At 46.2% G+C, this 26277-nt stretch overlaps 1 protein-coding gene and 1 pseudogene across 1 annotated transcript; both read right to left on the bottom strand.

The window, feature by feature from the left end:
• Positions 1–432: 432 nt before the first annotated feature.
• Positions 433–20152, bottom strand: LOC110258675 (nuclear envelope pore membrane protein POM 121C-like). Its single transcript, XM_021081954.1, is given in 8 exon segments — positions 433–2182; positions 2185–3704; positions 3707–3820; positions 3823–3859; positions 3862–4002; positions 4004–4134; positions 18902–19003; positions 20146–20152. Coding segments are annotated over 8 exon segments (3657 nt in total). The 3' UTR covers positions 433–577.
• Positions 20153–20643: 491 nt separating this feature from the next.
• LOC110258674 lies at positions 20644–24175 on the bottom strand (annotated as a pseudogene).
• Positions 24176–26277: the final 2102 nt, after the last annotated feature.

Genomic DNA, 26277 nt, shown 5'->3' with positions numbered 1-26277 from the left:
GGTGACAGACAAAGCAGCAGGAATGGAGACCCTGAGTCCTCTAATGGGACAAGATGGGGAGACGCACCTTGCATAGCCAAGCCAAGCAAGGTAAAGCTATAGGGATAAGCGCTTCCCCCAAGCCCATCAAATGCATATCAGAGATGCAAGGGGTGAGGTCTCTACCTGCCACTCTCCAGCAGAGCTGGCTCTCAGGGAAACGCTGGCAAGGGAGCTGCCTCACTAAGCGTATATACCACGCGAGCCTCAGGGAAGGAAGCAGGCGATATGTTCAGCCGTTTCTTCAGTTCTCGCCAGCCTCACCAGTGCAACTGTTCAAGTAAGGTCACAGGCTTCGGCCCGGCCACCCTTCCTGCCTTCCCATCCCCCCAAGGCCTGGGCCTTCGGCTTCCTGCAAGACAGGGAGCAGCCTCTGCACCTGCCACTCCTCCTCCCCGCCCCATGGCTGAAGCAGGACTGGTTCAGAGATCTCAGCTTCATGGAACTAGAAGGTGAGAGGCACTTTCTGGCAGGTGCCAAGGTCCAGTTGTTGGCAGGACGGGTAAAGGGGAGTGGGAGGGGGGGTAAGGGCCAGGGGCTACTTCTTGCTAGTGTGCTGCCTCCGGGCCTGTAGCTGTTGCCAAGCCCCTGGGGGCTTGGGTCCCGCACCAATGGAAAAGGAAGGTCCTTTTCTAACAAAGCCCTGGATGGGTGTTGAGGACGCCCCAAAGGAGAGGCTGCTGCCTGATGTGCCCACCCCAGGGCCAGGGGTGCTCTGACCAAAGGTGGGCGTGGAGGCGCCTCCAAACACAGGTTGGCTCTCTGCAGTGCAGGCCACATTGAGGCCAAAGGATGTGTTCTGGCTGGGTGCACCCAGGCTCTTCTGACTCAAGCCTCCCACAAAAGGAGTCGTGCTGCCAGCGGTCCCACTCTGTCCTGCTCCGGAGCCAAAGGCTCCTGAGGCAGAGCTGGTGCCTGGCGAAGCCACACTGAGCCCAAAGCCTCTGCTGCCAGAGGGTGGGGCTGCCCATCCCCCAAATGTGAAGGGAGATGGTGTCGTGCTACTGGAGCGACTGGCCCCACTGCCGGTGGTCTGGGCTGTAGCTCCAAAGCCAGAGGTGGTGGCTGCACCAAAGGAGAAAACGGCTGTGGTGCTGCCAAAGGCTGGCTGGGGGCCGGCAAGGGTGCCCGAGGCAGAGGCTGTGGCTTTCAGGCCACCAAGAGTGGACTGTGTGGTGCTGCCAAAGGCTGGCTGGGCTGTGGCTGGAGTGGCAGTCGGGGCGGGGGCTGCAGAGTTTCCCAACGTGAAGGAGCTGCACAAGCTGGGGACAAGGGATGGCTTGGCAGCCCACTGCTGCTGCCCATCAGTGGCCCCAAACCTGGGCTGGGCGTTGGATCCTGGATACGATGACAGAGAGGGCTTGGCACTTGAGCCAAAGGGAACGCTGATGGCTGGGCGGGGGGTGCTACTGAATGTCAGCGTGGCCTGGCTGGTGGTGGCTGGGGCAGAGGCTGGAAGGCTGCTGCCCAAATCACTAAAGCCAGCAGTGCTAGCGCTGCTGCTGCTGCTGCTGGCCACTGCCTGAGGGGCACCAGGAAGGGACTGGCCAAAGCTGGTGACTGCTCTTGAAGGAGGCATGGTGGGAGGCTTACCAAGCTGGACTATGGAGCTGGAACCCACAGCTGGGTTTGTGAAGCTGCCACCAGAGGCAGAGGGAGTCCCAAAGAGGACGGGCTGGGAGGTGGAAGCGGTGGTGCTAGTCACGCTGCTCAGGGTGCTGGTCATGCTGCTCACACGGAAGCTGAACACGGGCTTCAGAGCAGAGTCTACGGAGGTGCCAGCTGTGGTCGCAGCAGCCACTGCAGAGGTGGCACGGGTCTGGCCAGGGAAGAGAGGGGCGCTCATAGCACCGGCTGGAGGAGCTGCCTGCTTGAAGAAGGGAGTTACTATGGGCACGGATGCAGGGGCCTCCCTGGTGTGAAAGCCAGGTTTAAAAGTGCGGGACGGGCTGCGGGTACTTGCGGGGAGGGCTGAGCTGGAAGATGTGGTGGCTGGGACCTTGGAAGGGCTAGAGGGCAAGGGGCCCTCGTTCTTGCTTTTAGGAGGGGGCCAAAAAATGGGATCGAGCACGGGAGATGGTGAAGACACAGCAGGAGCTGCAGAGGCAGGAGGCTTAGCAGGTGAGGTGCCCAGCATTCCACAAGGAATGTTCTGCTTGGGAGGGGGAGGGGGGCCGACAAGGCTTGGGAGTTGGCAGACGTCTCAGCCTCAGGGGCTGGAGGTGACTTGGTGTCAGTGACTGGTCCTGTGGAAGAAGCGGGGGTAAGGGTGCCGCCACAGAAAACGGCTGTAGGTTTGCAGTCCGAGGAGGTGCCCGCAAGAGGCCCTGACTGTGAAGAGCCAAGAGGGGCCAGAGGGCTGGGTGTCTTCGGAGGCGAATGGGCCACAGGGCTTGCCATGCCAGCAGACTTGGGGGGCGATGGTAGGCCTGGGGAATCCTGCTGCTTCTTCAAGCTCTTCAACAGTGGGCTAGGGCTTGGGGCTGGGAGGGAGGTTTCGGTGGCAGGAGTCCCAGCAGTAGGCAGGCTGAGAGAGACCGGAGGCTGACTGGTAGGTGGGTTCTCAGGGACAGCGCTCAAGGCAGTATCAGTCTTATCCTCCAAGATCTCGCTGAACCATTGTGACAAAGCTTTCTTTTCCAAGTCTAAGTCTTCCGCAGTGACTGAATACCCAAGCTGGGGAGGTGGAGGCAAGGTCAGCTGCTCCCCTCGCCAGGACCGCAGCAGCTGTACCTTCCGCTTACGCGGCCCTGAGCTGCCAGGTGTTGGTGGAGAACTCCACGAGTCCTGTTTCTCCCTTGTGGGTGTATCGGCAACTTCTGCTCCCTGGGACTCCTTGTCTGTTGTGAATGCAGTTGAAGAAGCCGAATGATGAGAAAGTTCCTCTTCTCTTATTTCCTTTGCTGGCCTCGCTAGAGCCTGAGAGCAGGACGAAGCTGGCCTGGAGAAGGGGGATGACCTAGGACCACTCCTCTTCCGCAGCTGAGAGAGACCTCCAGTAGAACTGTAAGAACTGGTGATGGCATTGCGCCTGGAGATGGGCACGCCGCCTGAGTACGTGCTGGTCAAGGAGCTCAGAGAAGAGGTGCGTGACCTCTTATTTAAGTGGGCATCTGAGCTCTGGGGACTGAGACCTCTCTTCAGAGACCCAGGCTTAGGCACAAAAGAGGCAGGGATTCCACTGGCCGCCAGCGGCTCAAATGCTGAATGTCCACGTCCACTGCTGTCCTGGCGCCTTCTCTTTTCTTCGGGGCCATCAGCCAGTATTTGGTCTTCCTCCTTCACCGTCCTTTTCTTCCTCGCTCTGAGGGCACTCAGCACAGTCTCCTTTGCACATGGGTCTGGGGCACTAGCTGATGGGGAGGACACGGTTGAGCTGCTACTCTGCTCTGATAGCGGGGGACGAATCCACTTGCTATCCGGAGGAGCAATCCTCACTCTCACTGGGCTGCACACCACTTTGGAATTGCGAGCAGAGAGCACAGTCTTCCTGTGACAACTATTCCAGCACACTGTGGGAAGGACCCCCAGCGAGGCATAGTGGGCCTGCTGGATTGGGTATCTCCTTCGAGGTGTTATTACAAACCGATGTGCTACAGGGCCACAACCCCGGAGGGCCGTCCTCCTAGAGGGTCGGGGAAGAGGAGTGGGTAGGGAGGGTGAGTATGAACCCCGGGGGTATGGCCTGATGGAGCTGGTGGCGTGGGGCGAGTGGGCGGGCGGCGGCCAGGCCTCTCCCGCAGGTCCCTGGCCTCCGAGGTGGAGGCAGGCTGCGGGGGGCGGGCTTGCCTAGGTAGTTGCCCATGAGGAACAGATGAGCGCGGGTCCAAGTCCTTGGAAGAGGCGCGGAGGCTCTAGGAGACTTCCGTTTACTGCTGACTACGCCGGAGGCAAGGTGAGCAGTGTTCCATGGCAGCGCGCCTTCCGAACCAGCGAGGTTCGGAAGGCGCGTGAACCTCGGGGGCTCGCGGCGCAGGCCCCACCAGACCGCGGTCGCCCCCACAGCTAGCCAGGCCAGCGTAACCGCCACCCCCGCGGGCACCAAGTACAGCACAAGGCCCTGCAGCCACAGGCCCAGCAGCGCTGCCCCTGCCCCTGGAAGCACCAGCCCACAGACCCAAGGTCCCTAACACTGGCTATCAACCTCCGCTCCACAGGTTGCCTCCTGCAGTCACCGCAGCTGCTGCAGACACCGCGACTCCGCAAGCAAGGGTAGCCCCAGAATAAATAATAATAACAAACAGTCATAAATAAAACCCCCAAAACAAATGTGCATGCGCCAGATATACTTGAGTGAAAATAATCACATAGGTAAGATACAGACACATATACCTATATCATAAAAATGCTTGGAGAATGTCAACTTTAGGATAATGCTACACAGGCAGGGGATGAGGCTATCAATGAAGACAAAAGGGGAACCTCAGTGGGATGTACTGTACTTGATTTTACAACACTTTCCAAATCTGAAATAGACCTAAGTAACATGTTAAGACATGTTAAACATAATCTCCATATGATGAATGATTCATCATCTTTGTATTTTTATCTACGGTTGAAATAATGAGAAAGTGGAGAAACATGTACTACATGTCTGTATGTTAAAATGTTTAGAGGATTCAGAAAAGAACACAAATAAAACACTATCTTTACATAGATAGATAGGTAAATAGTCTAATATATTCGACCAAAATAATAGTCTTTGGTGCCCCACAGTTTTAAAACTTCCAAAGGACCGATTACTTGTTCCCTCATTTGACTACATGACTTGTAATCATTCAGATGATTCCATCTGAATGGTTAAAAAGAAACCAAATGAGGTCATCTCATTCGAATGTAAATTAGTACAGCCATGGTGGAAACCAGCATGGAGATTCCTCAAAAAGTTAAAGAAAAAAAAAAATACCATAGGATACAGCAATTTCAAACTGAAGGAAATGAAATCAGTACTTCAAAATGATATCTGCACTCCCATGTTCACTGCAGGAACATTCACCGTAACCAATATAAGAAAACCAGGTAAGTGCCCAACAACAGATGAATGGATAACAAATGTGTGTGTGTGTGTGTGTGTGTGTATTATCCAGCCTTAAATGCCCAAGAGATCCGGCCACTTGCAGCAAAACAGATGAACCTGGAAGACCTGCTAAATCACATAAACCAAACACAAAAAGATAGAATGATCTCACTCATTTATAGGATCCAAAAGTTGAATACATAGAAGCAAAGACTAGAACAGAGCTCACCAGGGGCAGAGAGGTGGGAGAAATGAGCATATGTTGGCCAAAGGACACACACTGCACCTATGTAGGAAAAATTAAGCTCGAGCGCCAAAGCAGAGTATGGTAACTATAAATTAGACCAAATGGTCCTAACAGGCGTACATAGCTATTTCTACGCAACAGAACAACAAACACTCTTCTCAAGTGCACAGAGCACATTCTTTAGGATAGATCATATCATGAGCCACATCATGTTAAACTTTCACAAATTTTAAAAGATTTAAAACTATAGCAACTTGTTCACCCATGATGGATAAGACACTAAAAAACAACAAGAGGAATGCTGGAAAGTTTACAAACATACAGAAACTAAACAACACAACTCGGAACTACCAATGGGTCAAATAAGAAATCCAAAGATTTACAACAAAATAACCTCCAAACAAATGAAAACAGAAACGCAATATACCAAAACATAGAGGATGCTACAAAAGCAGTTCCTACAAGGAATTTTATATTGATACGAGCAAATGTTAAGAAGAAAACATCTTGGGGTTCCCGTCATGGAACAGTGGATACCAATCCGACTAGGAACCATGAGGTTGCAGGTTCGATCCCTGGCCTCACTCAGTGGGTTAAGCATCCCATGGTGCTCTGAGCCATGGCATAGGTCACAGACACGACTCGGATCTGGCATTGCTTTGGCTGTGGTGTAGGCTGGCAGCTATAGCTCCGACTAGACCCCTAGCCTGGGAGACTCCATATGCTGAGGGGGTGGCCCTAAAAAGGTTTTTTTTTAAGAAAAAGAAAGAAGAAAGAAAGAAAGATCTCCATTAAATACCTGAACATTTCAATTCTTTGAAGTTGCTTTTAAGGAATCAGAAACAGGAACAAGCTAAGCCCAAGGTTAGAAAGGAAGGAAGGAAATATAAAAGATCAACATGGGAAAAAATGAAATCGAACGAGACGGCCATAACCAACCAACCAGTCAAACAACAACAACAACAACAACAACAAAAGCAATAAAAAAAATGTTTGGAAACATAAATATAATGACAAAAATTGATCTCAAATATGGCATGAATGAACCTATATATTAAAGAGAAACACTCTCAAAGACACATGGAACAGACTTGTGGTTGCCAAGGGGATTGTGGGGAGGGAGTGGAATACTTGGGGAGTTTGGGGTTGGGAAATGCAAACTACTACATTTAGAATGGATAAGCAATGAGGTCCTATGGATAGCACAGGGAATTATATCCAGTCTCTTGGGATAGAACATGATGGAAGAGAGTATGCAAAAAAGAATGCATATATAGATATATGTGTATGTGTGTGTGTTTCTGTACATATATATATACATATATATATATATATATATATATACACACACACACACACATATATATATATATATATATATATATATATACACAAACACACACACACATATCTGGGTTACTATACTGTATAGAAGAAACTGACACAACATTATAAATCAACTATGGTTTTAAAAAAACTTTAGGCTAAGAAAAAAGAGAAAATTCAAAAAAGTTAGAAATGAAAGAGGAGACACTAGAGAAAAACATATGCTACAGACATAGTGCACTAAAGGCAAAAAAGACATTTAGAAGTAGTCTTTAGAGAAAATCTTCCCGATCCTTGTGAAAAGTGTTGCTACCACTTTTGTTAGACACACCTCCCACCTTAACCCATTCCAAACCAGCTCCATGGTCCTGCCTAAGGCGTTGATACTATTTGGAAGTGACCATGGAAAAATCAATGTCCATGAATGCTGTTAAAAAAAAATAACAAAGAACTGAGTTGAAAATAAAACATTTGACAAAATCGAACACTGATTTATGATGAAAATTCTCCACAACCTAAGACTGGAGACATGAAAATATATGCTACGGAATATGGGAAAACTAGAGTTAAAATCATATTTAATGATGAGAGGCCAAATAGCTTATCCTTAAGAACAGGAAAAAGACCTTACCACTCTTACCACTTCCACTCAGCATTGTACTGGAGCATCTCGCAGGGCAACATGTTAAGGGGAAAATTAATAAATGGAACATTAACTAGGAAAGAATAAAATCTGCCTTTATCCCCAGATTGTATGACTTTATAGAAGAACACGAAGGAGAGCTATTTAACCCATTCTAATCTATTCCATAATGGTTGGGGCAGGGCTTCTGATCATAAAACATTTCCTAAAGGAAAGAACACCTGAGCTTAAGAGCAAACTATACAGACCATTGATTCAGACCTAGAGGATGTTTAAAAGAGAAACTTTTAAGGTAGCAATAAAGGGAACTACTCATTTTGGGGGGTTCACTAAAGTAGTCAACTCTTGCGTGTACAGCAGCCTACAAGATGTACATGTCAGTAGCTTAAAGTTCTACACAGACCACTCATCTGGGCTAGTCTTAATAATATGCCCAGCTGTAATAAATCTGCATGATGGCATTTAGGAGTTTCTCAATGAAATTCAAATTTATATATTTCATGAGTCTCCAAAAGCCATCAAAACCGTTTAATGAATGGACCACTACGGCCTTGCTGAACTTGGAAGATTTGTGCGTCATGGTTGATGTGAATTAGCCCTGGGTTTTACTTCCATAAGCCACCGCTTCCACCCCTTCATTCTTCTGTATATCATCTGATAGCAACCTTTTTGGCTACTGTACTTGCTTTATCTAAAACAGAGTTAGCAGTTCTCTTGGGGAAAGACTTTATCACTATTCTGATCTTCAAGAATAAAATACACATAGACATTTTCGTTATTTTCAAGAACGACCCAAAAGTTGACTTCTCCGTTGCGTCTTTCTAGGCCTCTGGTCAGAATTAATCTTACTCTTTCCCACATTCATATTTCACAACATTTTCTGAAAAACGGTCTCTTTACCTCTACAGAGTTTGTATCTCATGACTCATCAGGAAAATAGATGTCTTCATTAAGTTGAACTGCAGGGGCATTAGAGACCAGGTTTCAGGTGGATTAACTGTTCAACTCAGTGTTCTCTATAGAGCAAGATCACAAGGGCTCTACATTGATCACTTGCTGTAATACCACAGTGAACTGACCACCAGGGTTCAATTAGGGACGCAGAACATAGACTTATGCTGCCTCACTCTAGCTAACAAATCAGGGCTTATAATTTCTAATATACGGTACCACCCTAACAATTCACTGAATGCTTGCTTCTTCAGAGTCAAATGTCAAGTGCTTTTGCCAAAGTAGTTTAATACATACATATATATTCTTCAAATACAAAGTTATCGATCAGCTAATTTACCTATCTACGATCATTCTTCTCTCCCTTTTGCTCACTGTGAGAGTGTTGGAATAAAGGAAGAAAGCAAGGAAAATGTGGGTGACCTTGGACTACTTATGGCAATCTAGTACATGTCTCTGTATATATCATAGAAGCAATGAAGCACGGATCTAAAGATAAGTAACCAATCGGTTCTTATAAATCACAAAGATATTAAATGTAAGTGGAATAATTATGTAGAAATGATATATAAAGAGCATGGATTTTAATGTTGACAGAGCAAAAATATCCTTTTACTACCTCAGTATGCCTTAATCTAACATATATATTATAGAGGAATATACACTCAATTTAGGAACTTTATAAAATACTGAAAAGTGTAACAGTCACTCGAAATAACCACAGTAAGACAAATCCATAATGATACCACTAAAGGTAACAGCATTAACGAGATGGAGGTGTGGAGGTGTTCGTAAAATTTTTGCAGATTTGATTCTATAAATGGTACTAATAAGCATTGGAATTCATTCAGGTCTTTAATTTTTTGGCTGTGTATTTACTGGGCTAGTCATTTAACCCCTAACGATTTAGGGCTTAGTTTCTACTGGTAAAATACATGTTTTAAAATGTGGCATGATGCGTAAATCAATGAGGTAATCTGTGTAAAGCTTAGCTTCTATAGCTAGGATAGGGAAAATGGTGAAAGTAGCAAAAATTCTTGTGATGACAAATTCGATCCTAGAGGAGCAAAGCTGGAAAAAGTACGTTATAAACAAAACACACAGAATTGTCGCCATAAACAAAAAGAAAAGGCCCAAATTATCTATATAATAACTACTTTATGCAGTTGAAATCTTTGGAAAGGATTTAGAATCAGTTAAATTATACTGGAAAGTAGGGTTGAGCAGAGGAAGAAAAAAAAAAAAAAAAAAAGCGCTTTAGCCATTTAGAAAAACTTTCATTTCCAAAACCAGACAAAGATAACACCGAAAAGAAAACTATCGGCCAGTATCTTTGATGGACATAGATTCAAAAATTCTCAACAAAATCTTAGCCAACCAAATCCAACAACACATTCAAAAATGTATACACCATGACCAGGTAGGGTTCATCCCAGGTTCACAAGGATGGTTCAACATACGCAAATCAATCAACGTCATACACCACATTAACAAAAGATGTCAAAAATCATACGATCATCTCAATAGATGCAGAAAAAGCATTTGACAAAGTCCAACATCCATTCATCATCAAGACCCTCGCCAAAGTGGGTGTAGAGGGAATATTCCTGAACATAATCAAACCCATTTATGACAACCCCACACAAATATAATACTCAATGGGGAAAAGCCGAAAGCCTTCTCACTCAAATCTGCAACAAGACACGGATGCCCACTCTCACCACTGCGACTCAACACAGTTTTGGAAGTCCTAGCCACAGCAATTAGACAAACAAAAGAAATAAAAGGCATCCATATAGGAAGAGAAGAGATCAAACTGTCACTGGATGCAGATGACATGCTACTATGCATAGAAAACCCTAAGGACTCAACCCAGAAACTACTTGCACTGATTAATAAATTCAGCAAAGTGGCAGGATATAAGATTAACCTTCAGAAATCAGCCACCTTTCCGTATACCAGCAATGAAATATTAGAAAAGGAATACAGGAATACAAAAATACAATACCTTATAAGATTGCACCTCCCAAAATCAAATACCTCGGAATACACCTGACTAAAGAGGTAAAGGACCTATATGCCAAGACCTATAAAACTTCAATCAAAGAAATCAAACAAGATGTAAAGAAATGGAAAGATATTCCATGTTCATGGACTGGAAAAATCAATATTGTAAAAATGGCCATGTTACCCAAAGCAATCTACAGATTCAATGCTATCCCTATCAAATTACCCATGACGTTTTTCACAGAACTACAACAAACAATCCATACATCTAGATGGAACCACAAAAGACCCAGAATCGCCAAAGCAATCCTGAGAATCAAAAACCAAGCAGGAGGCATACCATTCCCAGACTTCAAGAAATATTACAAAGCCACAGTCAGCAAAACAGTGTGGTACTGGTGTCAAAACAGACAGACAGACCAAGGGAACAGAATAGAGAACCCGGAAATAAACCCTGACACCTATGGTCAATTAAGCTTTGGCAAGGGAGGCAAGAACATAAAATGGGAAAAAGAAAGTCTATTCAGAAGGCATGGCTGGGAAACCTGGACACCTGCATGCAAAGCAATCAAACTAGAACACACCCTCACACCATGCACAAAAATAAACCCCAAATGGCTGAAAGACTTAAATATAAGCCGGAACACCATCAAACTCCTAGAAGAGAACACAGGCAAAACACTCTCTGTCATCAACATCCTGAATATTTTCTCAGGTCAGTCTCCCAAAGCAATAGAAATAAGAGCAAAAGTAAACCCATGGGACCTCATCAAACTGAAAAGCTTTTGCACAGCAAAGGAAACCCAAAAGAAAACAAAAAGACAACTTAAAGAATGGGAGAAAACAGTTTCAAATGATGCATCCGACAAGGGCTTAATCTCTAGAATATATAAGCAGCTTATACACCTCAACAGCAAAAAAGCCAATCAATCAATGGAAAAATGGGCAAAAGACCTGAATAGACATTTCTCCAAGGAAGATATACAGATGGCCAGCAAACACATGAAAAAATGCTCCACATCGCTGATTATAAGAGAAATGCAAATCAAAACTACCATGAGATACCACCTCACACCAGTCACAATGGCCCTCATTCATAAGCCCACAAATAACAAGTGCTGGAGGGGGTGTGGACAAAAGGGAACCCGCCTGCACTGTTGGTGGGAATGTGAACTGGTACAGCCACTATGGAGAACAGTTTGGAGATACCTTGGAAATCTATACACAGAACTTCCATACGACCCCCAATCCCACTCTTGGGCATATATCTGGACAAAACTCTTCTCAGGAGAGACACATGCACCCGCATGTTCATTGCAACACTATTCACAATAGCCAGGACATGGAAACAACCCAAATTTCCATCAACAGATGAATGGACTCGGAAGATGTGGTATATATGCACAATGGAATACTACTCCGCCAAAAAAAAAAAGAATGACATAATGCCATTTGCAGCAACATGGATGGAACTAGAGACTCTCATACTGAGTGAAATGAGCCAGAAAGACAAAGACAAATACCATATGATATCACTCATAACTGGAATCTAATATCCACCACAAATGAACATCTCCACCGAAAAGAAAATCATGGACTTGGAGAATAGACATGTGGCTGCCCGAAGGGTGAGGGAGGGAGTGGGAGGCATCGGGAGCTTGGGATTATCAGACACAACTGAGAATAGAGTTACAAGGAGACCCTGCTGAGCAGCATTAAGAACTATGTCTAGATACTCATATTTCAACAGAACATAGGGTGGGAAAAAACATACACATGTAAGAATAACTTGATCCCCATGCTGTACTGCAGGAAAAAAATAAAAAAAGAAGAAAATCTTTCAAAAATGTTCATTCTAAACTTCCTTTTGCAAGAAGGGACATGCAACACAACTATAGTTTCTTACTCTGTTTTTTACTGTTAATTTTTTTTTTTCTTGGTCTGTTTCTGGCTGCCCCCGCACCATATGGCAGTTCCCAGGCCAGGGACTGAATCCAATCCCTATCAGCAACCTACACCACAGCTATAGCAATGCTGGATCCTTAAACCCCTGCACTGGACCAGGAACTGAACTGGCCATGGCACAGACACAAGCTGGATCACTGACCCACTGCACCACCACAGGGACTCTCCATTGCTTAGTTTGAAAGGCTGTAAAAATTCCTAGGATCACTCTTCTGTAAACCCAAAACAGTTGGATAGGAACTTCATCTTGCACTCTGCTGCACATCAGAGATGCAAGTGGTGAGGGCTCTACCGGCGACGCTCCAGCCGCAAATAGGGCAAAAATGATCCCATCTACAAAACAGAAACAGATCGGGCACGTGGAGAACAGACTTGTGGATGCTGCTGGGGACAGAGGAGGGAGTGGATGGATGGGGAGTGTGGGGTTGGAGTATACAAACTATGAAGTTTGGAGTGGATAAGTACTGGGGTCCGACTGTACAGCACAGGGAACTATGTCCTGTCTCTTGTGTTAGAACATGATGGAACATAATATGAAAAAAGAAGGAATATATATATATATATATTCACACACTCACACACACATATACACAACTGGGTCACTTTGTTCAACAGCAACTTCTTAAATATAACATGCTAATATTTGGACAGCTGTTCCCCTATTAACCTCGGGTGACTAACCACTCACCACTGTGGAGAGCATCACTGATTCCACCAATTTTATTAACCTGCATGAATTCCTGCCAGTTTTCTGTGTTTTCTCCTATGTAAAAATTATCCTTAAGTACTTTTCTGTAATCTGAATGCGATCATCCGTATACATGCTGCTGACTGAAGAAATGTTTTCATGTTGAGATACGAGGAAGTCATCCTGGATTTCACCTGATTTGGCCTGAACTTTACACTAACTAGAACACTCTTTCCCATGGCCTGTCAAACCTCCTTTGTACACCTGCTTTAACCACTAAAAAATGCACTAAGAACATCAAGATGGGGAGTTCCTGGAGTGGCACAGCGGAAACAAATCCAACTAGGCCCCGTGAGGTTGTGGCTTCACTCCCTGGCCTCGCTCAGTGGCTTCAGGATCTGGTGGTGCTGTGAGCTGTGGTGTAGGTCACAGACACGGCTTGGATCTGGTGTTGCTGGGGCTGTGGTGTAGGCTGGCAGCTGTAGCTCCAATTGGACCCCTAGCCTGGGAACCTCCATATGCAGTGGGTGTGGCCCTAAAAAGACAAAAGACAAAGACCAAAAAAAAAAAAAAAAATAGAATTGCGAGATGGAGCAACTGATTCAGACATTCAAAGTGGAAACAGGTAGCCATTGTGGATGTTGTTTCAGTCTTGTTCCTGCATCAAGGAGAGCTTTACTTTTCTGAACTACCTCAAACTCAAGAGTATCACCAGCCATTTGCAAAACACTCTCTTCTACCACCTGCCAGCTGCAACTTTATGCTCTCTCTCTAAAGCCTATCAGTGTAACTATTCAAACATTTCGGACCCCAACCAATCCGCACTTAAAAAGGGCCCTTACTTCTTGCCTGTTCCAATCCTAATGCTTGACAGACAGCTTATGTACCTTTGCCATCTTTGCCTGCATAGGCCTCCCACATTCTGTAGTTCAGTGGAAACGCAATTCCAATGCTTATTGAGGCTCTCTCTCCTAGGCTACAGTCTTCAGTGTACATCAGATAAAGCTCTCGTCTATTCCTATCACTGACTGGTCACTGATGGTCTGTGTTGACAGCACTAACCTGAGAAAACACCCTTCCAGACTCATTTCCCACCGGCAGCTTTCAATGAAGCCCCAGACTAAGTTACACACGTTTTACTAATATCCTCATAATTGAATAAGCATATCTGACTGTAATTATCGGACATTTAACTATGACAGACCGAGCTTGTCTTTATCTAAATTTTTACTCTTATTTGAATACCCTAGGAGACATTTGGCACTTATGACGTGACCTTAATGTTTGTATGTGATCCTTAATACTCTCCGCTTTAAAACTGTATTATTTCTTAGAGAGAACCAAAGCTAGACATGTATAACCTTTTCGTATAATTTTCTTTCATCTGCTAGATTGGGCTCTGGAAGGGAGATAATTTCGGTATTCCTAAGGAGGTTGGTTGGAAATCCTGTATTCCTTCACTGTGTTTGAAGAATGTGTTACAAAGGAATTACAGTACTCCGAGTCCAATGGTGAGTGAATACATTCTGAAATTATGGATGTCACTCTCTTTAAATCCTAAACTGTTCCCACACCACAGCTTTCATGAAAAGAAGAACGGAGTTGGCAACGTGTGACTGTTAGTTTTATGGGTCAACAGGGTTAGGTTATTCAGCCTAACAATACGGTTAGTATCCAGCTGTTTAATCAGGCTTAATCTCGGGGTTGGTGTCAACAAATTTTGTAGCTGTGCTTAACATCTACAATCAATTGGTCTTAAACAGGCCACTCTTGCAAAAGTAGGTAGGCCTCATAAAATCAAGTGAAAGGTCTTCAGAACAAAAACTCAAGTTTCCCAAAGAAAAGATTCGGCCTTAAGACTGCAAACTCAAATCGTGTCTTTATTTCAAACCCCGAGTTTTAGCCTGCATGTCTATCCTGCCAATTTTGAACTTACTTGCCCCAAAATCACAGGAACTAATTCCAAGAATGGATGGATGAATGAATCAACAGAGATGGATAGATAGATAGATAGATAAAGAACCCTGAACCCCAATGCACATAAGATATGAAGAATACAAGAGAAAAAAAAAAAAAACTGAACAGGAATCTTAATACCTGTTAATGTCAGCATTATCAGTTTCAGTAAAAAGCAAATGAATGTAAAAAGTAATGTCCAGATAATAGAACCAACAATCTGAAAATACAGACTGTCTTGACTTTACAGTGGTGCTTTGGCTGATTCCATGCAATGCTCTCATGTGAATATGAAGTCAGACAGCAAAGGGCAACCTTATTCACATTAAGCATGAAAAAAGAGAATATAAAGCAAATACAATATTTTTCCATTTGAAACTTCTCAGTGTCTAGGCTGCTAGATATAGTATCTGGTAATACAAATTTAAACCATTGCTACATTTGGTTACCTATGGTTACATTTAGTTGTCATCAAGTAAAACTTCCAAATGAAATCCAGAGACAAACATTAACCTGCTCCTAAAACAAAAATTCTACAGTTTCCCCCTTGTGTATAGATTGTGTATTTCTATTTCTTAATTCATATTTGCATTCCAAGACCGTAAAATGTTTCAGTGACTACTTCTGACAGACTGGCATGTTATATAATTTTTAGCACAAAACTGAAGGTTTTCATGCAAATGCTCGGCCCTGTAGATTCTAGAGCAAATGCTGGTCAAGGGATGAACTGTTTAAGAATTCTTAGCCTATCTATCATATTTTTAATTCGTATTTAGAAGAGGGACTATGTGTTTAGAGCCCTATGTATCCCCATGGTGCCCAGCATTACCCTGATCCTATTCCTCATAATTATTGTCTCAAACCAGACAGCTAAGCTTCTGCTGCTTTTCCATGTAAAAATTAGTTTTCTGCTAGGTGGAGAGGCCTGTCTGATCTTCAGAACCCTGGAAGAAAGTTAACACATAAACACCTAAGCTAAATTCTGTCTCCAGGAAACAGTATTTTTCTGCATTTTTCCAAATAAACTGTCTTTGTCATGATTTGAATAGATACACCTTCTAGAATCATTGAGTGGCTGAATTCTTCCAGGGCCTGAGAAACTAACAACTTAGCCCATCCAATTATACTCAGTACCATCCTCTTCATTGCTCACTAGATCATGTTGCTGAGGTTGAAGCATGCCTTAACCCTAAAGCAAACTGACCAATAAAAACATGCTTTCAATTAATGCTGAAGGCACAGGACCTTCAGTCTATAAGAAGCTACGCCGTGAAGCTGCACTAACAGACCATGATGACGGCCAGACAAGCCTCCTTTTCCTCTAAAATTGGTGGCTGTGTGTTACTTAAATAACTACCTAGAGTATTTCTCTTTATGCTTAACATCTACTGAATATAGACTTAAGTAACTCCATTATTGCTATTACTCATCAGTGAAGCTGGAAAATGCCAACAGAATGTGGATAAGATGCTGAAAAAGGACTCTGTTTTAGAACACAAGAAAATGATATGTCAGTTCCATTGTTCTTGAGGAACTTACCAGAAAACATAATATTCAATGTGAAATAACACACAGCCAGTTTCAAAGACATGTGCTTTTGCACATAGAATTTCACTATATCTACGTCCTACAGAGTTCTCTCAATTTTCAAATTTCTGTCAAAGTACGTGAAAGCCACAGAAAATGTTCATGATTTTCTCAACAAGCCACGTTACAAATGCAGTGACAGAGGCCAAGTGATTAGAGAGTACACTTAACTGAAGACTTTGTTAAAATATAATGTCTGGGGAGAACCTTTTTTGTTTGTCTGTTTGGTTGGTTTGGTTTGGTTTTAGGGCTGCACCTGCTGCTTACGGAAGTTCCCAGGCCAGGGGTCTTGCCCAGGAACTACCCAGCTACAGCTGCTGGCCCCTACCATGGCAGCTTCCGGCCTACACCACAGTACTTGCTGGTCCACACCACAGCCACAGCAGTGTAGGATCTGAGCCATGTCTGCAGCCTACACCACAGCTTGCGGCAATGCGAGATCCTCAGCCCACCCAGCGAGGCCAGGGATCAAAGCCACGTCCTCTTGGGTACCGGTCGGGTTCATTACTGCTGAGCCACAAGGGGAACTCCCTGGTTAGACCCTTTGTGCCATTTATGCCAGATGAATTGCCTACCTTGGCATGAAACATCAACAGCTATGGCACAGGCTCATTTGACAACCACTCTGTGTAACTTAAGTTTTATGAACAAGTAGAATGAATAGACATGAACAACTTCTGTTAGTCAAGAACTATGAAATCTCTATCATTGTAGTGAAAAGCAGTGAACAATCTATAATTGTTCCTGACTTCACTGTTACTTCATCTTTGTAAGACCAGACAGGACCTGTCATTCGTATAAATGGCAGCTTTTATGTTACTAGAAAATTACTAATTTGGTAACATAGGTGTACATTTTGAAGGACATGTATTTCTTTTCAATTTGTGTTTGGATTAAATCTAAAATCGCCCAGCCATGGTCAGGACAGCCCCAGAGAATTTCAGACCTAAAACATGTACTATCAATTCATATTCCAGTGTCTGAGTTCAAAGTTCACAGTTTAATACGGGTTCCCAAATTTTAAAGAACTTCATCGGGGAGAAAAGAAGGTTAGAAGAAGTTATTGGAGGAAGACCTTAAAGTCTGTATAGTGGTTCAGGCAACGATACAGTACTTGAGATTGAGCCTCGATTGCAATAGCCTTGCAAAATTGTTACCACTGACACTTTTGAAATTTCATGCACAAATCATTTTCTTCCATACTGTTGAGTATGGGTCACCCCATTGTATCTGATTGCAGCACCACAAAACAAAGAGGCACAGAAGTGACATGGTCCTCTCATTACATGAATATAAGCTAGTGATTAACCATGAACACATGAGAAAACAAATGACAAAGTGTGAATTAAGTCATGGGTTCCAGCCATCCCATAGCCAGCAATCTCTTTGCCACATGGGATTCTATGAAATCGCATAGCACATATTGAATGTAGGGCCTATCATGTGCCTTGTACTAATTAGGATACTGGTCACTAACTTCAACAAAGGCTAAATAGAAATCTGAGCTGGCGAGGCATTCCAGAAAGGTAAGATGACAAGACAGCACAAGATCCCAAAAGGTACAGCTTCTTTCGAGAATTCTATCTCCAGAAATGAATAAATACACATTTCAGAGGTAAAATAATGAGAGGTCACCCCTCAGATTTCTTCATTTAAAAAATTAATAAAGAATGAGGAAGAAGAGTAAATTCAGAGGGAGGTCAGAAATAACGGCAAGGAAAGAAACTAATAAACAGAGTGATTAAATGAATCCATAATGAAACATAAAGTTAAAAAAACCATAACTATGTTTGTGTTACAAAGTGTAAAATGGAATACTGAAATAAATTAAAAGGAAACATTCATACCAGAATTAAACCATTTTATTTATTTTATTTCTAAAAGGACTGAGACATTTAAGCGGTATAAAATATTAACTAGATATGTTTGTTACATTTTTAAGTAGCAGTCTTCAAACGAAAACGGCAGGTTGAATACATACATTTACTGCTGCTGTCTCACAAAATTACCCAAAAACTTAAAGGAAACATTAAAAGGGAATGATTCCTAAGAACAAAGTAATGGATAAAAGGGTAACAATGACAGTCAATTTTGCAATCAAAAGTATACTAAAAGAAAAATGTAATCATGTAGCAATTCTGAAAATGCCTAGTAGGGGGGACAGTGCCAACAGGTAGTCAAATGGACATGCTCTGTAACGCAGAAGTATTCAAGAACTGGAAGCACTGTATACATTTGAAAATGAGGCTCACACTGTAGCTGAAATCAGACTGGTTTACATTTTGAGGAGAAACCTTTTTTCCCATATTTCCTTGCAATCCTCAGAAGAGCAGAATAATATTTTGGTCTCCTGGGGGTTCCTGGACCAAGGGTCCTGCTGGGGAACTGAGGCAAGCTAGCTCAGAGGACTAACCTGAGAGGGTCTGCCTTATGTAAGGTGTAGGCAGAAGCCTGATTTCTAGGCCTGTGCCCCACCCCCCTCTCGTCCTGGCAGATGTTCCAGGTTCAGGTCCCTCCTCAGCTCCACACACAACAGCCAGGAGTCGAGCTCTCCAGGGGGGTGGGGGGCACAGTCCCCTGCCAGCAGACAGTCACCCTCAGTCAAAATGGGCAGGGGGACTCCTTACACCTCCGTCACATTTATAAAATAAGAATGACATTTTGTGCTTCCAGCAGAAGCTCCAGGCCCTCGGAAAGGCTGCCTGGGACAGCATTTGAGCCTCTTCTTCACACAGGCATTACTGAACTATACAGCTAATTTCTAGTCTATAGTCTATAGTCTTTAACCACCTCAATGAACCAAGCTTGAAGGAATTTAAAAGGCAATTTAGCTTAAACACAAAAATAACTATTTTATCTGGTTGGAAATGTTTAAGGATGTTTTTCTTTTCACTTCGACACACGACCACTCATGCTTCTCCCAAAGAGGATGGCGTGGCAGCCAGGCTCTTGGGCCTGGGGTACGTGGTTTTGGAAAAAAGGAGAAGAAAGGAAGGGGCGGGGGGAGTAAGATACGGTTTTAAAATGTGCTTATTACTTAAACGCTTTCTAACTTATACGATGGGTGATCTAGCCTGCCGTGAGGTTAGGTAGATGGGCAAAGAAAAAAGTGGCCCCATCCACCTAGGCCGCCAGCCCTGAAGATCAAAACACCAACTGAAAAGTCAAGACTCAGCACTTGGAGCCATCAAGTGGTGCTACTTTCCACATTCAAATAGCGAGGCCCCAAAACTTAAACAGTTCCGTCCAGCATTACCAACGTGCCGCCACTCAACAATCAATTATTCCATCAATCTCGACTCAAGAGCAATGGACATGAGCATCCGATAAAGTAATACAGAATAAGGCTTAAACATGTGATCCCGGGAGGTAGATAAGTCCAGTGAGGCCAACAGGGAAGGTGGACAAGGAGGCAGCTGAAAGCAGTGGTGGGCATCCTGCCTGTTCCAAGAGCTTCCCTCTCCCAGAGTGACAGGTCACCCCTCCATCTGCCAGGCTAACAGTCCTGAGCCACCAAGCTCGTGGGGGCCAAACTGGCAGAGAGGGTTGGCGATGAAACAGAGGCTCCGACTTGAGGAGCAGCACCCACTGGGGTATCCAAGCAAAGCTAGACTCAGGATCATTTCAAAAGGAATTGATCCTGCAAGCAGTCGGTGACGGATAAAGCAGCAGGAATGGAGACCCTGAGTCCTCTAATGGGACAAGATGGGGAGACGCACCTTGCATAGCCAAGCCAAGCAAGGTAAAGCTATAGGGATAAGCGCTTCCCCAAGCCCATCAAATGCATATCAGAGATGCAAGGGGTGAGGTCTCTACCTGCCACTCTCCAGCAGAGCTGGCTCTCAGGGAAACGCTGGCAAGGGAGCTGCCTCACTAAGCGTATATACCACGCGAGCCTCAGGGAAGGAAGCGGCGATATGTTCAGCCGTTTCTTCAGTTCTCGCCAGCCTCACCAGTGCAACTGTTCAAGTAAGGTCACAGGCTTCGGCCCGGCCACCCTTCCTGCCTTCCCATCCCCCAAGGCCTGGGCCTTCTGCTTCCTGCAAGACAGGAACAGCCTCTGCACCTGCCACTCCTCCTCCCGCCCCCATGGCTGAAGCAGACTGGTTCAGAGATCTCAGCTTCATGGAACTAGAAGGTGAGAGGCTCTTTCTGGCAGGTGCCAAGGTCCAGTTGTTGGCAGGAGGGGTAAGGGGGGGGGGGGTTAGGGCCAGGGGCTACTTCTTGCTAGTGTGCTGCCTCCGGGCCTGTAGCTGTTGCCAAGCCCTGGGGGCTTGGGTCCCGCACCAATGGAAAAGGAAGGTCCTTTTCTAACAAAGCCTGGATGGGTGTTGAGGACGCCCCAAAGGAGAGGCTGCTGCCTGATGTGCCCACCCCAGGGCCAGGGGTGCTCTGACCAAAGGTGGGCGTGGAGGCGCCTCCAAACACAGGTTGGCTCTCTGCAGTGCAGGCCACATTGAGGCCAAAGGATGTGTTCTGGCTGGGTGCACCCAGGCTCTTCTGACTCAAGCCTCCCACAAAAGGAGTCGTGCTGCCAGCGGTCCCACTCTGTCCTGCTCCGGAGCCAAAGGCTCCTGAGGCAGAGCTGGTGCCTGGCGAAGCCACACTGAGCCCAAAGCCTCTGCTGCCAGAGGTGGGGCTGCCCATCCCCCAAATGTGAAGGGGATGGTGTCGTGCTACTGGAGCGACTGGCCCCACTGCCGTGGTCTGGGCTGTAGCTCCAAAGCCAGAGGTGGTGGCTGCACCAAAGGAGAAAACGGCTGTGGTGCTGCAAAGGCTGGCTGGGGGCGCAAGGTGCCCGAGCAGAGGCTGTGGCTTCAGGCCACCAAGAGTGGACTGTGTGGTGCTGCCAAAGGCTGGCTGGGCTGCGGCTGGAGTGGCAGTCGGGGCGGGGGCTGCAGAGTTTCCAACGTGAAGGAGCTACACAAGCTGGGGACAAGGGATGGCTTGGCAGCCCACTGCTGCTGCCTCAGTGGCCCAAACTGGGCTGGGCGTTGGATCCTGGATACGATGACAGAGGGGTGGCACTTGAGCCAAAGGGAACGCTGATGGCTGGGCGGGGGGTGCTACTGAATGTCAGCGTGCCTGGCTGGTGGTGGCTGGGGCAGAGGCTGGAGGCTGCTGCTCAAATCACTAAAGCCAGCAGTGCTAGCGCTGTGCTGCTGCTGCTGCTGCTGCTGCTGCTGCTGCTGCTGGCCACTGCCTGAGGGGCACCGGGAAGGGACTGGCCAAAGCTGGTGACTGCTCTTGAAGGAGGCATGGTGGGAGGCTTACCAAGCTGGACTATGGAGCTGGAACCCACAGCTGGTTTGTGAAGCTGCCACCAGAGGCAGAGGGAGTCCCAAAGAGGACGGGCTGGGAGGTGGAGCGGTGGTGCTAGTCACGCTGCTCAGGGTGCTGGTCATGCTGCTCACACGGAGCTGAACACGGGCTTCAGAGCAGAGTCTACGGAGGTGCCAGCTGTGGTCGCAGCAGCCACTGCAGAGGTGGCACGGGTCTGGCCAGGGAAGAGAGGAGCGCTCATAGCACTGGCTGGAGGAGCTGCCTGCTTGAAGAAGGGAGTTTACTATGGGCACGGATGCAGGGGCCTCCCTGGTGTGAAAGCAGGTTTAAAAGTGCGGGACGGGCTGCGGGTACTTGCGGGGAGGGCTGAGCTGGAAGATGTGGTGGCTGGGACCTTGGAAGGGCTAGAGGGCAAGGGGCCCTCGTTCTTGCTTTTAGGAGGGGGCCAAAAAATGGGATCGAGCACGGGAGATGGTGAAGACACAGCAGGAGCTGCAGAGGCAGGAGGCTTAGCAGGTGAGGTGCCCAGCATTCCACAAGGAATGTTCTGCTTGCGGGGGGGAGGGGGGGCGACAAGGCTGGGTGGCAGATGTCTCAGCCTGAGGGGCTGGAGGTGACTTGGTGTCAGTGACTGGTCCTGTGGAAGAGCGGGGTAAGGGTGCCGCACAGAAAACAGCTGTAGGTTTGCAGTCCGAGGAGGTGCCCGCAAGAGGCCTGACTGTGAAGAGCAAGAGGGGCCAGAGGGCCGGGTGTCTTCGGGGCGAATGGGCCACAGGGCTTGCCATGCCAGCAGACTTGGGGGGCGATGGTAGGCCTGGGGATCCTGCTGCTTCTTCAAGCTCTTCAACAGTGGCTAGGGCTTGGGTGGGAGGGAGGTTTTGGTGGCAGGAGTCCCAGCAGTAGGCAGGCTGAAGGAGACCGGAGGCTGACTGGTAGGTGGGTTTCAGGGACAGCGCTCAAGGCAGTATCAGTCTTATCCTCAAGATCTTGCTGAACATTGTGACAAAAGCTTTCTTTTCCAAGTCTAAGTCTTCCGCAGTGACTGAATACCCAAGCTGGGGAGGTGAGGCAAGGTCAGCTGCTCCCCTCGCCAGGACCGCAGCAGCTGCACCTTCCGCTTTACGCTGCCCTGAGCTGCCAGGTGTTGGTGGAGAACTCCACGAGTTCTCTTTCTCCCTTGTGTGGTATCGGCAACTTCTGCTCCCGGGACTCCTTGTCTGTTGTGAATGCAGTTGAGAAGCCGAATGATGAGAAAGTTCCTCTTCTCTTATTTCCTTTGCTGGCCTCGCTAGAGCCTGGGAGCAGGACGAAGCTGGCCTGGAGAAGGGGGATGACCTAGGACCACTCCTCTTCCGCAGCTGAGAGAGACTCCAGTAGAACTGTAAGAACTGGTGATGGCATTGCGCCTGGAGATGGGCACGCCGCCTGAGTACGTGCTGGTCAGGAGCTCAGAGAAGAGGTGCGTGACCTCTTATTTAAGTGGGCATCTGAGCTCTGGGGACTGAGACCTCTCTTCAGAGACCAGGCTTAGGCACAAAAGAGGCAGGGATTCCACTGGCCGCCAGCGGCTCAAATGCTGAATGTCCACGTCCACTGCTGTCCTGGCGCCTTCTCTTTTCTTCTGGCCATCAGCCAGTATTTGGTCTTCCTCCTTCACCGTCCTTTTCTTCCTCGCTCTGAGGGCACTCAGCACAGTCTCCTTTGCACATGGTCTGGGGCACTAGCTGATGGGGAGGAACGGTTGAGCTGCTACTCTGCTCTGATAGCGGGGGACGAATCCGCTTGCTATCCGGAGGAGCAATCCTCACTCTCACTGGGCTTGCACACCACTTTGGAATTGCGAGCAGAGAGCACAGTCTTCCTGTGACACTATTCCAGCACACCGTGGGAAGGACCCCCAGCGAGGCATAGTGGGCCTGCTGGATTGGGTATCTCCTTCGAGGTGTTATTACAAACCGATGTGCTACAGGGCCACAACCCCGGAGGGCCGTCTCCTAGAGGGTCGGGGAAGAGGAGTGGGTAGGGAGGGGTGAGTATGAACCCGGGGGTATGGCCTGATGGAGCTGGCGGCGGTGGGCGTGGGGCGGGTGGGCGGGCGGCGGCCAGGCTCTCCCGCAGGTCCTGGCTCCGAGTGGAGGCAGGCTGCGGGGGGGCGGGCTTGCTAGGTAGTTGCCCATGAGGAACAGATGAGCGCGGGTCCAAGTCCTTGGAAGAGGCGCGGAGGCTCTAGGAGACTTCCGTTTACTGCTGACTACGCCGGAGGCAAGGTGAGCAGTGTTCCATGGGCAGCGCGCCTTCAGAACCAGCGAGGTTCGGAAGGCGCGTGAACCTCGGGGCTCGCGGCGCAGGCCCCACCAGACCGCGGTCCGCCCCCACAGCTAGCCAGGCCAGCGTAACCGCCACCCCGCGGGCACCAGTACAGCACGAGGCCCAGCAGCCACAGGCCCAGCAGCGCTGCCCCTGCCCCTGGCAGCACCAGCCCACAGACCCAAGGTCCTAACACTGGCTATCACTCCCTCCACAGGTTGCCTCCTGCAGTCACCGCAGCTGCTGCAGACACCGTGACTAGCAAGCAAGGGTAGCCCCAGAATAAATAATAACAAACAGTAAAATAAAACCCAAACAAATGTGCATGCGCAGAATACTTGAGTGAAAATAATAATAGGTAAGATACAGACACATATACCTGTAATAAAATGCTTGGAGAATGTCACTTTAGGATAATGCTACACAGGCAGGGATGAGGCTATCATGAAGACAAAAGGGAACTCAGTGGGATGTACTGTACTTGATTTTAAAACACTTTCAAATTGAAAAGACCTAAGTAACGTTAAGAATGTTAAACATAATCTCCATATGATGAATGATTCATCGTCTATGTATTTTATCTACGGTTGAAATAATGAGAAAGTGGAGAAACATGTACTACATATCGGTATGTTAAAATGTTAGAGGATTCAGAAAAGAACACAAATAAAAACACTCTCTTTACATAGATAGACAGGTAAATAGTCTAATATATTCCGACCAAAATAATAGTCTTTGGTGCCCCACAGTTTTAAACTTCCAAAGGAACGATTACTTGTTCCTCATTTGACTATATGACTTGTAATCATTCAGATGATTTCCATCTGAATGGTTAAAAAGAAACCAAATGAGGTCATCTCATTCGAATGTAAATTAGTACAAGCATGGTGGGAACAGTAGGAGATTCCTCAAAAGTTAAAGGAAAAAAAAAATACCATAGGATACAGCAATTTCAAACTGAAGGACATGAAATCGGTACTTCAAAATGATATCTGCACTCCATGTTCACTGCAGGAACATTCACCATAACCAATATAAGAAAACCAGGTAAGTGCCCAACAACAATGAATGGATAACGTGTGGTGTGTGTGTGTGTGTGTGTGTGTGTGTGTGGTGTGTGTGTGTGGTGTGGTGTGTGTGTGTGGTGTGTGTGTGTGTGTGTTGTGTGTGGTGTGGTGGTGTGTTATCCAGCCTTAAATGCCCAAGAGATTCCGGCAAAAAACAGATGAAACCTGGAGACCTGCTACATCACATAAACCAACACAATAGATAGAATGATCTCACCATTTATAGGATCTAAAAGTTGAATACATACAAGCAAAGCTAGAACAGAGCTCACCAGGGGCAGAGAGGTGGGAGAATGAGACATATGTTGGCCAAGGACACACACGTGCACCTATGTAGGAAAAATTAAGCTCGAGCGCCAAAGCAGAGTATGGTAACTATAAATTAGACAAATGGTCCTAACAGGCGTACATAGATATTTCTACCGCCAACAGAACAACAAACAGCTTTCTCAAGTGACAGAGCACATTCTTTAGGATAGATCATATCATGAGCCACATCATGTTAAAACAAACTTTCACAAATTTAAAAGATTTAAAATATAGCAACTTGTTCACCCCATGGTGGATAGAACTAAAAAACAACAGAGGATGCTGGAAAGTTTACAAACATACAGAAAAAAATAAATAACACATTCGGAACTACTTCGGAATCCAAATGGGAAAAAAGAAAATCCAAAGTATTTACACAAAATAATCTCCGCAAACAAATGAAAAAAGAAACACAATATGCACAACAACATAGAAGGTTGTATGGAAAAGAGTCCTAAACGAAATTAAGCTTTCAAGGAATCAGAAACAGGAACCAGCTAAGCCCAAGGTTAGAAAGGAAGGAAGGAAATATAAAACATCAACATGGGAAAAAAATGAAATAGAACAAAACAGCCATAACCAACCAACCAATCAAACAACAACAACAACAACAACAACAACAAAAGCAATAAAAGAACTGCTTGGAAAGATAAATATAATGACAAAACTTGATCTCACATATGGCATGAATGAACCTATATATTAAAGAGAAACACTCTCACAGACACTTGGAACAGACTTGTGGTTGCCAAGGGGGTTGTGGGAGGGAGTGGAATACTTGGGGAGTTTGGGGTTGGGAAATGCAAACTACTACATTTAGAATGGATAAGCAATGAGGTCCTATGGATAGCACAGGGAATTATATCCAGTTCTCTTGGGATAGAA

This window comes from Sus scrofa, unplaced genomic scaffold, assembly GCF_000003025.6.
Source record: "Sus scrofa isolate TJ Tabasco breed Duroc unplaced genomic scaffold, Sscrofa11.1 Contig2717, whole genome shotgun sequence".
NCBI classification, from domain to species: domain Eukaryota; kingdom Metazoa; phylum Chordata; class Mammalia; order Artiodactyla; family Suidae; genus Sus; species Sus scrofa.
The sequence above is the reverse complement of the archived record's forward strand: the minus strand, read 5'-3'. Positions and strand labels throughout refer to the sequence as shown.